Genomic DNA, 13974 nt, shown 5'->3' with positions numbered 1-13974 from the left:
TTGTTGTGATACTAGTTTTTGTCCTCCAACATTTACATAAAGGAGAAATTTGCTGAGATTATCAAAGAAAGTTATACTTGATTTTTAAATTTTTTAACTTTTAGAAACATTAATGGCAGTACTGTTTGCTGTGTAACTTTTAAGTACTTTATTACACATGATAACATGAGTTTATATCCCACAGCTCAAGTGGAGCAGGTGAGGATATCATGACCAAGAAAACCTGCAGAGGTTTCAGTGGGAGAGGTGGCTTTAAACATCTCCCCAAGGGACGAGATGGCCTGAAATAGGATTTTAATCTCATGGTGTACTTGGTCACATTTTCTCCGAAGGTCTTAAAAAGGATACAGCAGTTAAAGTTCATCTAAAAGAGGTAGAAACGTGGGAGCTTAATTGCTATATCCAACAGTACACCCACGCCCCTTTCCTGCTCTGAATTCTTATCCTTTGAAGCCCTTACAGGTTTTATTGTCATGGCCCTAGAATATTCCAAGTTAAGAAATTTTAAGATCTTTTCCGTTTCAGAGGTAAAGTTCTAACCTATGCCCCTCTAATTTCTATGAGTTTTATAATGGAGTTTCTGTTAACTCAGAAACAGAAAATAAGGAAGTAGTGTTCTCTATTTTCACAAGACTTTTGTGACATGGAAATAGAGATTTGGAATATACATTAATAGTCACTGCATAGAAAATTGTCTAAATGCTCCTCAGGGTTTTTAAATGTATCCTAGTAGCCTTCAGGGTTTTTTGGTTGTTTTTTTTAAGGAGAATATGTGTGCTGGTTACTCTTTTAGCTCTCCTCAAGCCAGGGTCCATTCTTTGCCTGCTTGGATGCCATGGGGCTTCCCCTTGATGACTGCTTCACAACTCTTGTGGACTGGTTTCCTGTGGCTTAACTCGGGAGACACTGGGAGGATATGGGGAGAAGGAATCACTATTTTTTTCCTGTTTTTATTCTGTGGAAGTGGCTGCAACCCTGTGAGACACCTATCAATATTGTTGCTTCCCGGGGTCGACCCTCTTTTTGGCTCTCAGCTCTTACTAGATTCAGATAACATTTCTGTTCCCTTTTCAGTTAGCCATACAGATAATGACAGCTGCTGCTGCTGTTCTTGTTTCTGTGCATCAGTATTACCACCTCAGTATTGGTCTTTCCCCCACCCCTTAATCATGTCTACTAATAGTTCCTATGTTAAGAGTGTCCCCATGTAAACCATATGAGGGCGAATTAATTTTCTTGCCAGGACCCTGGCTGGTAAAAGTCAACAGAATACTCTTTGTACAGAATTCTATTCTAAAATCTGCCTTGTCTTGTACCTACTCCAGTGTATTAGAACATCCATAGAACAGAAATGTAAAGAGGACTTAACCTTTGTTTTTTTTAAATCCTCACTGAGAATATGTTTTCCATTGCTTTTTTAAAATTTTATTCAGTTTTGTTTTTTATTTAAGCAACAGTTTACAGGGAGGGGAAAGCAAGTATAAATCCATTGCTTTTTCAGAGAGAGTGGAAGGGAGGGAGGGGGAAAGAAACATTTATGTGAGAGAGACACATTGATTGGTTGCCTGCAGCACACCCCCTGCCAGGGCCAGGGATCGAGCCTGCAACCCAGGTACATGCCCTTGGCCAGAACTGAACCTGGGATGTTTCAGTCTGCAGGCTGACACTTTAACCGCTGAGGCAAACTGGCTAGGGCAGGACTTAACCTTTTTTTAAAAAAATATATATCTTTACTGATTTCAGAGAGAGGAAGGGAGAGAGAAACATCAATGATGAGAGTCATTGATTGGCTGCCTCCTGCATGCCCTCTACTAGGGATCGAGCCCTAAACCCTGGGCATGTGCCTAACCGGGAATTGAACCACGATCTCCTGGATCATAGGTTGATGTTCAACTGCTGAGCCATGCCAGCCAGGCAGGACTTGACCTTTTTAAAATTAGAATCGCTATAGAACATTTCAGGTTCTCAATATGAAGAATAAAGCAAACCTGATTTCACAACTTCATTTTTAAATTGTGAGCTGTACAGTACATATGGGTATTGAAAAGGTTATATGAATTGACTTACACAAGACCCTGAGGATAGTATGCCTGTGGGCTGGGTGCATGATAGAATCTCCAAAATTCAGGTAACTTGGTAGAATTGGACTAGGCACTGGGGATTCAAAGATAAATATCTTCCTGTTCTCCGGAAGTCCAGAAGGGAAAAACATAAACTTAGTTGTTTTTTAAAAATAGTATTAGTATCTCTTATATAGTGCAACTATAAGGTGTATGCATTATTATTATTTTTTTTTACAGTGATGAAAGCCAGAGAGTCAAGTGTGTAGCAGATACACACCTATGTCTTTAGTCTCATGCCTCCTGCTCCTCAAGACACACACGGTTTAGTGCCAAGGAATGGCCTTGCGTTTTCAAGTGTGGCAGTTCCTCATAATGCTCTTTTCAACATCGGTTCGTTAGGACGTTGATTGGATGCCTTAGAGACTTAACTCCTGTTTATATCAGCCTATGATAAAATTGGTTTTGTTATATGTCCTTTTGCTTCCTATCAACAACATTAAGTGAGGACTTACTCTACTTTGGTGATTTTGCTGATTCTAGAATAACAGGGAAAGGGCAAAGAATATTCATTTAGAAACTAAAAAGTGAAATCTTTGGTAATAATGTTTGTGCTTTTCTGTTTAGGTAAGCCAGAAGCATTTGATCACATGGCAGTTATATTTCTCATACTCAAGACTATAGATACTGTCGAAAATATTATTGAAAAAGAAAAGGCTTTTTTGGTTGCATTTGTGTTTTTTTCCCAAGCGAGGAATTATACCAATGTAGGGTAAATAAAGTATTGTGCTGCATGGCATAACTAAAAACACATGGTATGCAAACATGAACTGTCACCTGCCAGGCATTGTTCTGTGCACTTTATACACAGCAATTTGTTTAATCCTTGTAGTACCTGAGAGGTAGAAACTTAACCATTTTTCTGATGAGGAAACAGGTACACAGATGGTAACTGACCAGTAAATAAATGGCAAACCTGGGAATTGAACTCAGGTAGTTTGAAGGCCATGTTCTTAATCCTCATACTGCACTGCACTTTTAGTTACAATTTGAGCCTAGTTGATTTTTAGGGCACAAGCCCACTTTTTAAGTGTGAAATTACGGTAATGTTGCATTTTAGAACAAAAGAAAAATCTTGGTTTATTTCTATAAGAATGCATGTTAATGATTTTAGTTGGCATAGTTCATACTTATGGAAGCTAAAATTCTACACAAACTTCTGGAAGTAGTTTTTCTCTGATGTGTAACACTTTAAGTTCCAGAGCTTTTAAAATCATAAGTAAAGTTACATTTGGTGCTTCAACATTTTCCCCTTTTTAACTTTCTATTGTGTCGGAATTTCAAGAAAACATCAGAGGGTAATGGAAATGGAAATATGCATTTACATAATTACTGTATAAAATTAATTGAAACCCTATAGTGCAAAGATTTTGGACAGCAAAATCAGTGGTAAATTCTTAACTATACTGTTTGAGAAAGGTTTATTGTTATTATTTTAGAAGAACACCTTGACTGTGTGCCAGATATTTATAATTTGACATTTGATTCAGACTTGTTAACTCACTGTGAGAACTCCGAATAGGTCCTATGGCTTCACTGTTTTGGGCTTTAGCCTGCAGCTACACTGGAAAAGGTGGGCCCATTAATCTTGGGACGGGGAAGACAGGCTCAAAAGAAACTCAAAGCCCCCCTCCCCCCAAAAAAAAGAAGAAAAAAGGAGTGTAGTCCTTTATACCAAAAGGTTGTGGGTTTAATTCCCAGTCAGGGCACATTCCTAGGTTGCAAGTTGGATCTCTGGTAGGGAGTCAAAACCATCATAATGCTGGCTGTTGGCAGAAACTTTCTAGCATGTACTGAGTATAGTTTAGTTTCAGTCATTAGGAATGAGAAAATAATCTATAAATCCTAGTTGTCTAGCAGAAATCTGGGCTCATTACTAAAGGAGTTAAATGTTTGACAGCCTATTACATTTAATGATTAAAGCCTAACCAATAGGTTGCAGATGCTCTACAGACTGGGAAGTGGTGATAGGAAGATTATGTGATATGAAACTTCCTCTGGTTTAGCAAGATATTTGTAGTAGGAAAACATGAAAATAGTCTGCTGTGTAATGTCATTTGAGAACAAAACTTTGCTGGGTAAAGATGCTTTTATAGCAAAAAGCTAACTAGTATATTTTAGTTAGGATACTTTGTGTCCTTGATTGCTGAAAAGGTTTAAATAAAAGATTGTTATCAAATTCTTTTTACATAAAGGATTGTGTTATCAAATCACCCACTGACAGCAGCTTTTTTTCAAGTAGCAAAGGAAAATTTTACTCAGGAGCTTTAGTTCAACAGCAAGGAATTATTAAAATTAAGGTACATTACTGAATAAAACTGAAGTCTCTATACAGATATCAATGGAACAACTTCCCTGTGTTTCAAATTAGTGAAATGACAGCAGTTTCTTTAAAGATGATGTGTTTATGGGAAGATCACAATTTACATAAAAAAATGGCCAAAATTCCTAGATTTATACACTGATCATCAAAAGGACCCTATCTACAAAAATCAAAACAAATCAGAGATGCTGAGGGTAAAGAGGCAGGAGCTTCCTCTGTACACAACAACCTGCAATTCAGATTTCCAAGCGCTTGTTTCAAGTGAACAGATTTCTTGCCTACTGCCTTTAACCCAGTAGGATTCTGGAATTGTGGTTTCCCTCCATTGAAGGGGGTTCAATTCAGCTCCGGCTCAGTAATGTGAATAAACAGCAGGGCTCTGCTCTGCAGTCAGCCAAGGTTACAGCTAGGCTTGATTTTAATGAGACCACATTGCCCAATAGAGAGGTTCCACTTTCTAGATGACTAGCATTGTCAGTGACAGCAGACAGTTGAGAGCAGCCCTTGGGTCAAACCTTTTAGGGAAAGTGAACTAAGTCGGCATGAAGCACTATCAAGTTGAAGGTGCCAGCTGGGCTCCACCAGGAGGCATTCTCCATCAGGGGTCTTAGCCTTCGCTAGACAGGGAAAGGATTTCATCTTGAGCCTTTGCAACAAGGTCTTTCTGTGAGTCTGACCGATTGACTAGGTAGAAATGTTCTTTTAAAGTGGCCTGAATTAGTAGTATTTTCATACCATTAATGGTCACTCATAGTAAGAAAATACATCATGCAAAGGGCCGGAGACAATCCTTTTAGGTGAGTTCTATAACAAATACCTTATTTGAGGAGCTCACGAGCCTCATGACCAGCTACTTCTGGAAAGTGGAGGAGGCCACAGTATCCCAGCCCTTCTTGCTTTTTACTGTTTCAAAATACCTGCTTGGAGAGACTTTTTTTGGCAAGGAAGTCATCATGCTGTCTAGCATACAACTTCTCTGGGAGAGGTATTTGCCAGAAATTTTTTCTTGGTGTGATTTAGGGATTTCATCTGACTCCATCAACCCCTGCTGGCAGATATACCCCAAATGTTCCAGAGCAATCTTGCACTCTACTAGAGAGGTCTCCAGAAGATGCTGGAGCTGGGTTCTTGGTATTGACCTACCGCTGAAGCGCCTCAGGAGCTGGTAGGAGGAAGCTGAGGAGGCAGGGCAGGTGCCTGTGCCTCCTGGTTTTCCTCGACCAAAGCATATCGCCTGGCTTTTCTGCGGTCAGGCTCTGGTGTCTCCTCTGCCCATCTTCCCACGCGGCGCACGCCTTTGGCCACCTTGGGTGCGTTCCTGCAAGGATTGTGGTCATAGATGACCAGCTTCAGACTTGACAGGTGGGCCAGGCTGGGGAAGTAGCGGATGCTGTTCCGGTCCACATCGATCACCTCCAGGAAGGGCATGTGAAGCAGCACAGGGGGGAAGTCGGTCAGCTGGTTGCCTGAGAGCCAGATGGTCCTCAGCTCCAGGAGGCGCCGGAGCTGGCCTGGTAGCAGACGCAGGGCGTTGGAGCCGGCATGCAGAGTCTTAAGGAGGCTGAGCTCACAGACCACATCTGGCAGCTGGGTGAGGCAGTTCGCCTCGACCCACAGGGTCCGGAGATTCTGGAGCAGCCTCAGTTCATCGGGGAGATCATAGAGTTTGTTGTTGCCCAGGTAGAGGATGCAGAGCTGTTTCAGAGTACACACCACCTGGGGCAGAGCCTTGAAGTTGTTGAAATCCAAGGCCAGGATCTGCAGATTCTGCAGCTGCCCCAGCTCCAGAGGCAGGCTGCTGAGGTGGTTGTCACTTAGGTAGAGCTTGACCAGCTCCCGGAAGGAGCACACGTGCACAGGGAGGCGGCGGAGCTGGCTCCCACTCAGATCCACCATCTTGTCCAGCGGCATCTCCTGGAGGTCTCTGACCACGAAGTTCTGGCAGCGGTCAGCAGGGATGAAGGCCGCGAGGGCCCTGATGGTATTCCCCATGCAGAGGCTGGAGCATGGCAGCCCAGCCCACCACCGATGGGGCTGCTGCTGACTGCTCTGGGGCCTTTCCTCCCCTCCCGTTATAACCTGGGGAGGGCGCGACAACAGCCAGTCACTTCAACAGAGAAAAGTGCTTTTGATAGCAACCTGAGTGTCGGCTGACGGGCCCAATAGACAGGCCAGGTCCAGGAGGCCAGGTCTGGCTCTCATACTTGCTTTCAATCCCTTAAACCCCAATCTCCTTTATCTACATTTTTAAAATTTGTTTGTTTCAAGCTGAAAATAGTTTCACTGTTTTTTCTAATGATAGAACAGTGAGACAAAGTGGAAAGTGGAAAACACCCATAGTCCTGCTACTTAAGGGTAAATACTGTAAACAATTTAATATACTTCCTACAGCCTTTTTGCTACAAGTAATCAATGTTTTTAAAAAATTATTTATACTGTTTAGGAGTATTATGTTTTATCATAACCTATGGACATATTTTTATGTTTGCAGGTATCTACACAATTCTAAACATCTGCAGAGTCCATATGGATGCACCATAGTTTAGACAGGTCTCTATCATTGGGTATCTAGGTTGCTTACAGTGTGTCCTATTATAAATATCCTCGTAAGTACAATGTGAGCAGTAATCCACTCATTTCTTTAAGAGACGTCCTTACAAGTGTTTCTGGGTCAAAGACATGTATCCTCATCGGGCTTTTCATTGATAGTGTCTCCTCCTACCGCCACCAAGTCTGACCAGTGTACATACTCTACAGGTGTCCTTTTTCTTCTTTGTTCTTACCAGGTAATAGTTTTCCACACTTTAAAAATTTGTCTTTAACACCTGAAACATATAATTTATTAACCAATGTCACTCCAATAAATTCAATAAAAATTAAAAAAAAAACAACAAAACACAAATACACATCACATCCCTACATGTTGACTTGGAAATTTCACTATTGGTTGTAATAACAAAAAAACTGGAACAGCCCACTGGTGTGGTTTAGTCGTTGAGCGTCAACCTAGGAATCAAAAAACTGGAACACACCTGACTGTCCATTAATAGGGGAATGGTTGACTAAATGACAATTCATCTGTGGAATACTGTGTTGCTCTTATTTGAATGAGGTAAATCTATATTGTTTTCCCCTATCCTTATTCTCTGCCCCATACTGTGTCTCAATAAAACCTGCATTACAAAGAGTAGTTTTACTTTTATAACAAAGGACTAATAAAGATATAGTTTTAAAAGATTTTAAAAAATTTCCTTTGACAAAAGATAAGTAGAAAAGCAGAAAAAAAGGGGAGGAAAGCCAGCCGCCTAAAGCTTAAGTGACTGAGAATGTATTCCTACAGTGCATCTGTGGCGGGTGTAGCTAAGTGCCCATCAAAGGCTTGTGCTTCCCTGCCGTAGTGTGGAGCTGTCAGAAGCAGCTGCCCAGCTGGGACATTCTCTAGTACCAGTCTAGGGCAGGGAGTCTAATTCTGGCCAGTGGAATGTGGGCAGAAGTGATATATGTCACTTCTAGGCCTGGCTCATTTAAAACAACCCTCACCTTCCTCCACCCTCTGTCCCCATCTGCTAGCTGGATATCGATATCCAGGGTGACCTTAGAAGCCACCAAGTATGTGGAAGTCACACGTGGAAGTGGCCTTGGCATCCTGGATCCCTGAATAAATGCTAGGATCAGGATACCTCCCACCTCCCAAAACATTCCCTACCACCAACTGGATTTAGGTAAATGAGAAATAAACTTCAATTATGTTAAGCCATCCAGATCTGGTGGCTTATCTTAATAGAGCAGGTGTTAAAAATAAGTAGGTAAAACTACATATGTTGATATGCAAAGGTATTCAGGATAAATAAAGTGGGGGGGAAAGCAAGGTTCAGAACAGTTTTTTATATTCCCATCTGTAAAAAAATAAGCATATATTCTTGTATATGCATAAAAGTATTACTAAGAAATAACTGATTATCTCTGGGAGATCTGCCTGATGATTTGAGGGTGATAGGAATGCTGACTTTTCTATTTATACCCTCTTATACTGTTTGATTTTTTTTTAAAAGACACCTATAGACATTCATTCCTTTTAAATTTAAAAACTATGGTCCAAAAGAAACAACCCATTAGCCTGCCTGCTCCCTGGGTAGTGTCCAAGTTTGGGGGAAGGCTTGGCCCATCCTTTAACCTCTTTGGCTGCCTTTACTGAACAGAGCAATGAAGAGCATTCCACGTGGATGGCCTTCCGCCAGAGCTATTTGGTGATGCAGCCTCGCTACTCAATCACCTTGAAGCCAGTGTCCTTGGATTTTCTACACATTGAATGTCAAGGGCTGTTATCTTGAGTCCTCTCCTTGCTTTGTGGGTTTGTGCTATAATAACTAGCCTCTCAACAGGTACACTGTGCTTTGCCTCTATATTTAGTGTGGCCAGTAGTGACCACAAATGGTCATGAAGCAGCTGCCCCACTGTCATCTCTAGAAATGATAGTGATGATACTGATTGCTACTCACTATTTATATCTAATCCGCTAAAACTAAGTAGTGTGCCAGGTGCTTTACTTATACTACTACTCACAGCACCTGCCAGATAAATATTTTCATGCCCAATTTTCAGATGAGAAAACTGAGGCTCAGAAAAGTTTAATAATAACATCAAGTATTTATTGAACATCCACTGTGTTATAGGTGCAGGGAAAAGATTTTGCACTGGCCGCTTCATCTCCATTGTGCCCTCACTGGCCCCCCATTCTATTCATTTCTCACTTGTCAGCTTCAGCGCTCCTCCTGGGGCCCCGCGAAGCTTTGTCGCTCCCCACCACCAGCCCGGGCAGGGGCTTCCGATTCCCTAGAATGAAGCCCGGACTCCTCAGGGAGGCTTACAGGACCCTCCAGGACCTGGCCCCTGCCCGTCTCTCCAGCTCATCCCGGACTACTATCCTCCTCCCCTGGCCCCCTGGCTCCTCCCCTGGCTCCTCCCCCTGGCCCCTTCCCTGACCCCTCCCCCTAGCCCCTCCTCCCTGGCTCCTCCTCCCCTGGTCCCTCCCCTGGCCCCTCCCCCATGGCTCCTCCTCCCCTGGCCCCTCCCCTGGCCCCTCCTCCTGGCCCCTTCCCTGACCCCTCCCCTGGTCCCTCCCCCTGGCCCCTTCCCTGACCCCTCCCCTGGTCCCTCCCCCTGGCCCCTCCCCCATGGCTCCTCCTCCCCTGGCCCCTCCCCTGACCCCTCCTCCTGGCCCCTTCCCTGACCCCTCCCCTGGTCCCTCCCCCTGGCCCCTCCCCTGGCCCCTCCTCCTGGTCCCTTCCCTGACTCCGCCCCTGTCCCCTCCCATGGCTCCTCCTCCCCTGGCCCCTCCCCCTGGCTCTTCCTCCCTTGGCCCCTGATAGGTCCTCAGCAAGCAGAAGAACAGGAGCTGATGCTAACTGGCTAGTGAAGTAGGCATTTATTTGCACACATAAAATTACTTTTTAAACACTTAAAGATATTTCTAAATATAGCAAAGAACACACATTTAACTTATCCCTTGTTAGGCCAGGGATTGCATCACTCCGTTCACTGCTGTATTTTTAGCACTAATGACAACACCTCAAACAAAGTGGATATTAATTTATTCAACATATAAGTGGTGAACCATGGGCAAATGTACCTGCTCTTCTGGAGCATTTGAATGAATGAATGAATGAATGAATGAATGAATGAATGAATGAATGAAATATTACTCTCAGTTTGATAATGTAAACTCAAATTGCTGGTAGCCAGTGACCTAATAAATATTTATGAGTAAATAGTTTTCTTCTACCGTTAATTATCATTGAGTAAAAGAGTGGTTCTGAGAAAGACTAAAAACACAAGGTCTCCCCCCAAAATGTACACACACTTTGACTAATGATAAAGACAGTGTTTATTAAAATACATTTCATTTTCAAAATGTAGTAGAATCAGCTGTTAAAGTCTGTATACATTTTTGGGGGAGACCCTGTTATGTATACAGATACATTTATACGAGGGTGGGCAAAAGTAAGACAGTATGGCTGGGCCTGGAGAGTATTATGTTAAGTTAAATACGCCAGGCAGAGAAAGACAAGTATCACATGATCTCACTTATATGTGGAATCTAAAGAACTTAATAAACTGATGAACAAAACAGATTCAGCTCCAAAATAGAAGCATGGAACAGACTGAGGAATCTCAGAGGGAAGGTGGTGGCTGGGTGGGTGAGGAGAGATGAACCAAAGAACTTATATGCATATATGCATAACCCATGGACACAGACGATACTGGGGTGAAGTCCTGGGGTGGGGAGCAGGTGTGGGGTGGAAGAGTCAATGGGGAAGAAAGGGGACATCTGTAATATTTTCAATAATAAAGATAAATTTAAAAGAAAGTCAGTTATGATAATAAAATCAGTAATATAAAAAAAGTAGATTTACAGTTGTGAGTACACAAAACAGTTTATTCTTGTATTATTATTTATTAATTTTTGTATTATTTTTCATATGAACAACTGTAAACCTACTTTTGCCCAGCCCTCATCTCTCTCTGTCTCTCTCTCTGTCTCTCTCTCTCTCTCTCTCTCTCTCTCTATCTCTATCTCTATCTCTATCTCTATCTCTATCTCTATCTATCTCTATCTCTATCTCTATCTCTCTCTATCTCTATCTCTATCTCTATCCCTATCCCTATCGCTATCCCTATCGCTATCGCTATCCCTATCGCTATCGCTATAATCTATCTATATTTACCTATATATCTATGGTTGGAAGAACCCAGAAAGGAACTCACATTTGCTTTGCTTGGTAACCTGTAAGATAAACCCCAATTTTGTAGGTTCCAGAGTACAATGCCAGGGTGGAATCCAAGGGTTTCCCCTGAGATTTCACCCTATGACTATGAGATGGTCCGGGCCTGCTCTGTGGACAGGTCCACAGCTGGATTACAGGGAAGTCTCCCCAAATACACAGGGACGTTAACTAAATTCTCTTTAAAATGTTGAACTGCTGGAATCTGCACGATGGCAGCCACTGTGCTAAGACAGTTCTGAGAAGACGGGGCTTCGAAAGTGAGCAGTGAAATGACACTCGAGCCCTGAAGGAGTTTCATGACTCACCCACTGCAAACAGAGCCTGGAGGAAATGAACAGGAGTGGGACAGGCGACCTTTCACAGCCTGTGTGTGAGTGAAAGAGCATGGTCAGGAGAAGGCCTCGAGGGGACTCTGCCTCACAGTCTCTGGGCACCAGCAAGGAGGGGATATACTTTGGAAGCTGAGTTTCCTGATGGCCTGGACAATAGGCCTTGTCCATGATCACAGCCAAAGGCCATTCCATGGCCACCTGCTTCCTACTTAGGGGGATAGAATTCACGACTAGAACACGGATTAGTACTGCTTACTGCAATGGAGTGTCTCATGGCTGTCAGGTCTACTGTGGCCCCGTAAGGAACTGGGTCCTTCCAAGTTATCAGCCTTTATCAGTGGCTCTTAACTAGTGGTGGTTGGACTTGCCCTCCAGGAGACAGTTGGCAATATCTGAAGACATTTCTGATGGTCACACTGAGTGTTCCTGGCATCCCGTGGGTAGGGCCTGGATGCTGCTATCTTTCTACGGTGCCCAGGACCGACCCCATGATAAATTGTGTGGCCCAAAATGTCAATAGTGCCAAAGCCGAGAAACACAGGGCTATGCTAGTGCCAGCCAGTCCTCTCCCAGGAAAATGCAGCACTGTAATAATAAAGCACAACAACTAGTATCTTATCTTCTTGACTGGGATGCTTTTTTTTCACTTGTAGGGAAACTTTTCTTTCAATTTGATAAAATGGATTGGATAGTAGAGAAAAATCTCATATTGACTATAATTTCAGGACTTTGCTTTGGCATTCTTGATATCCCCAGATATGGGTAAGTAAAGAGTTGATTATGTGAAATTCGAATTGACTATAAACTTTATAAAGGACTCATGAAGTCTCTTGTAAGTTGTTGGTTTTGTTGGGGGTGATGGTGGTAGGGCACAGGGGGCAGGTGGATCTTATAATGCATTTTCCAGTAGAAACAATGCTATAAATGGTGGAATCCAGGTTGATCTACGAGCGTTGCTGTAACCTGTAGGACAACAGAGGTACAGTGATAACATAGTGAGTGCAGCCTTACCAACTGCCGTGCGTAAGATGGGTTCAATGAAATAACATATTCTAAGCAGCAGCTCAAGCATCAGGCCCAGCAGCTGGAGGTGATTCAGCAGATGGTAGATGCTTCTAAACTCTGGGGCTGCCTGGAGCTGGGCACGTTGCTGCCTTGGTGCAGCCAGGGTTCTAGCAGCAAGGAAGAAAGGAAAGGTTTGGTAGAAAACCAGCAGTTTCTGCCTCGGGAACATCTGGTGTGTGCAGGTTGGCCGGTGGTGACCTGAGGTGGCACTTATTTAGTTCCACTATCTCTTGCCTGTATGGCCTTGATGAGGTTGCTGAACTTCTTGGAAAGTCTTTCGACATTTGCCAAATGAAGATAATGTCACAGTGAGGATTAAATGACAGTAAATACCCAGAACACAGTAGAAGCTGAATACATGTCAGCTTTCCCCCTCTCGTTGCAAACTTTCTTTCATCAATATTCACTTGGAACCACCTCACATCTTTAAGGAATATCAATATTTGCCCAGGGCACACTGTTAAACTGCTGCGAACTTAGAAGTTCCTGGAATTGATGGAGCAACCTCACAACTTTGGTAAATAATGAGCCATCAAAAAGCCTGGTGAGTAGTGATCGGCCACTGAACAAGGACAATGACACCTTGGTGACCCTGGTGTGCCTCAGATCCTTCTGTGTGAGGAGGTCAGGGAACCCTCGCCCAGCAGGAGGTTGTGACGTCATCTCTCCGTGACTGTCACCTCTCATTCCCCACCCACCTCTGAGCTGACAGTGGAATGCGATGAGTTGACACTGAGGGTGGACTGACCCTGTACGCTTACTCATTCATCCCTCTCTATCTTGTCAGGGTTCCTTTGATCCAAGTTCAGTCCATCAGGCATCATCTTGGAGAAGCAGGGACCCTGGAGGAGTTTAGGAAAGACCTCCAGCTGCAGGTTTTGCTTGTAGATATCTGCGATGCTCCCCTCAGGAAGTGAATTTATATGAGAGGATGAATAAAGAGCAGTTATGAGATTACGTGAGTAGATTGGGGATCTGGGGATATCTGCCTCTGAAAGGCCACAAGCCACACTGACTCCCCAGAGGTGCAGGATGATCTCTGTGTCTCTTGTGTTGGAAAGTTTCTCCCATCTACTTTGGAAGGAGTGGCATTGGCTCAACATTGCCTTATTTCAAGTGTCTCCTACAGTAGGGCTTAGTATGAACACTTCACTGAAACTTGCCCAGATCGAGCCATATTGATGGGGTGGGGTGGTATTGTGGGAAGGGTCCCAGACTCGGACTCTCAAGATTTGTCCCATCTCTAATTGTGATGGGACCTTGGGCCAGTCATTTAACTTCTCTAGCTTGCCTTTTCCTCATCTGGAGACAAGAGGGTTGGATTAGGTGGTGCCTTGGGTTCCCATCAA

General features: G+C 43.4%; 1 protein-coding gene across 1 annotated transcript; it reads right to left on the bottom strand.

Annotated features, from left to right (window-relative positions):
* Positions 1-3792: 3792 nt before the first annotated feature.
* Positions 3793-6488, bottom strand: LRRC10 (leucine rich repeat containing 10). Its single transcript, XM_081130818.1, has one exon. The coding sequence runs from the start codon at positions 6433-6435 to the stop codon at positions 5599-5601; it is 837 nt and encodes a 278-aa protein (XP_080986944.1). The 5' UTR covers positions 6436-6488; the 3' UTR covers positions 3793-5598.
* Between the last annotated feature and the right edge of the window lie 7486 nt (positions 6489-13974).

The sequence above is a fragment of the Miniopterus schreibersii genome (assembly GCF_964146895.1).
Source record: "Miniopterus schreibersii genome assembly, chromosome: 2".
Taxonomy (NCBI): domain Eukaryota; kingdom Metazoa; phylum Chordata; class Mammalia; order Chiroptera; family Miniopteridae; genus Miniopterus; species Miniopterus schreibersii.
Note: the sequence above shows the minus strand (reverse complement) of the source record. Positions and strands in the feature narration are given on the sequence as shown.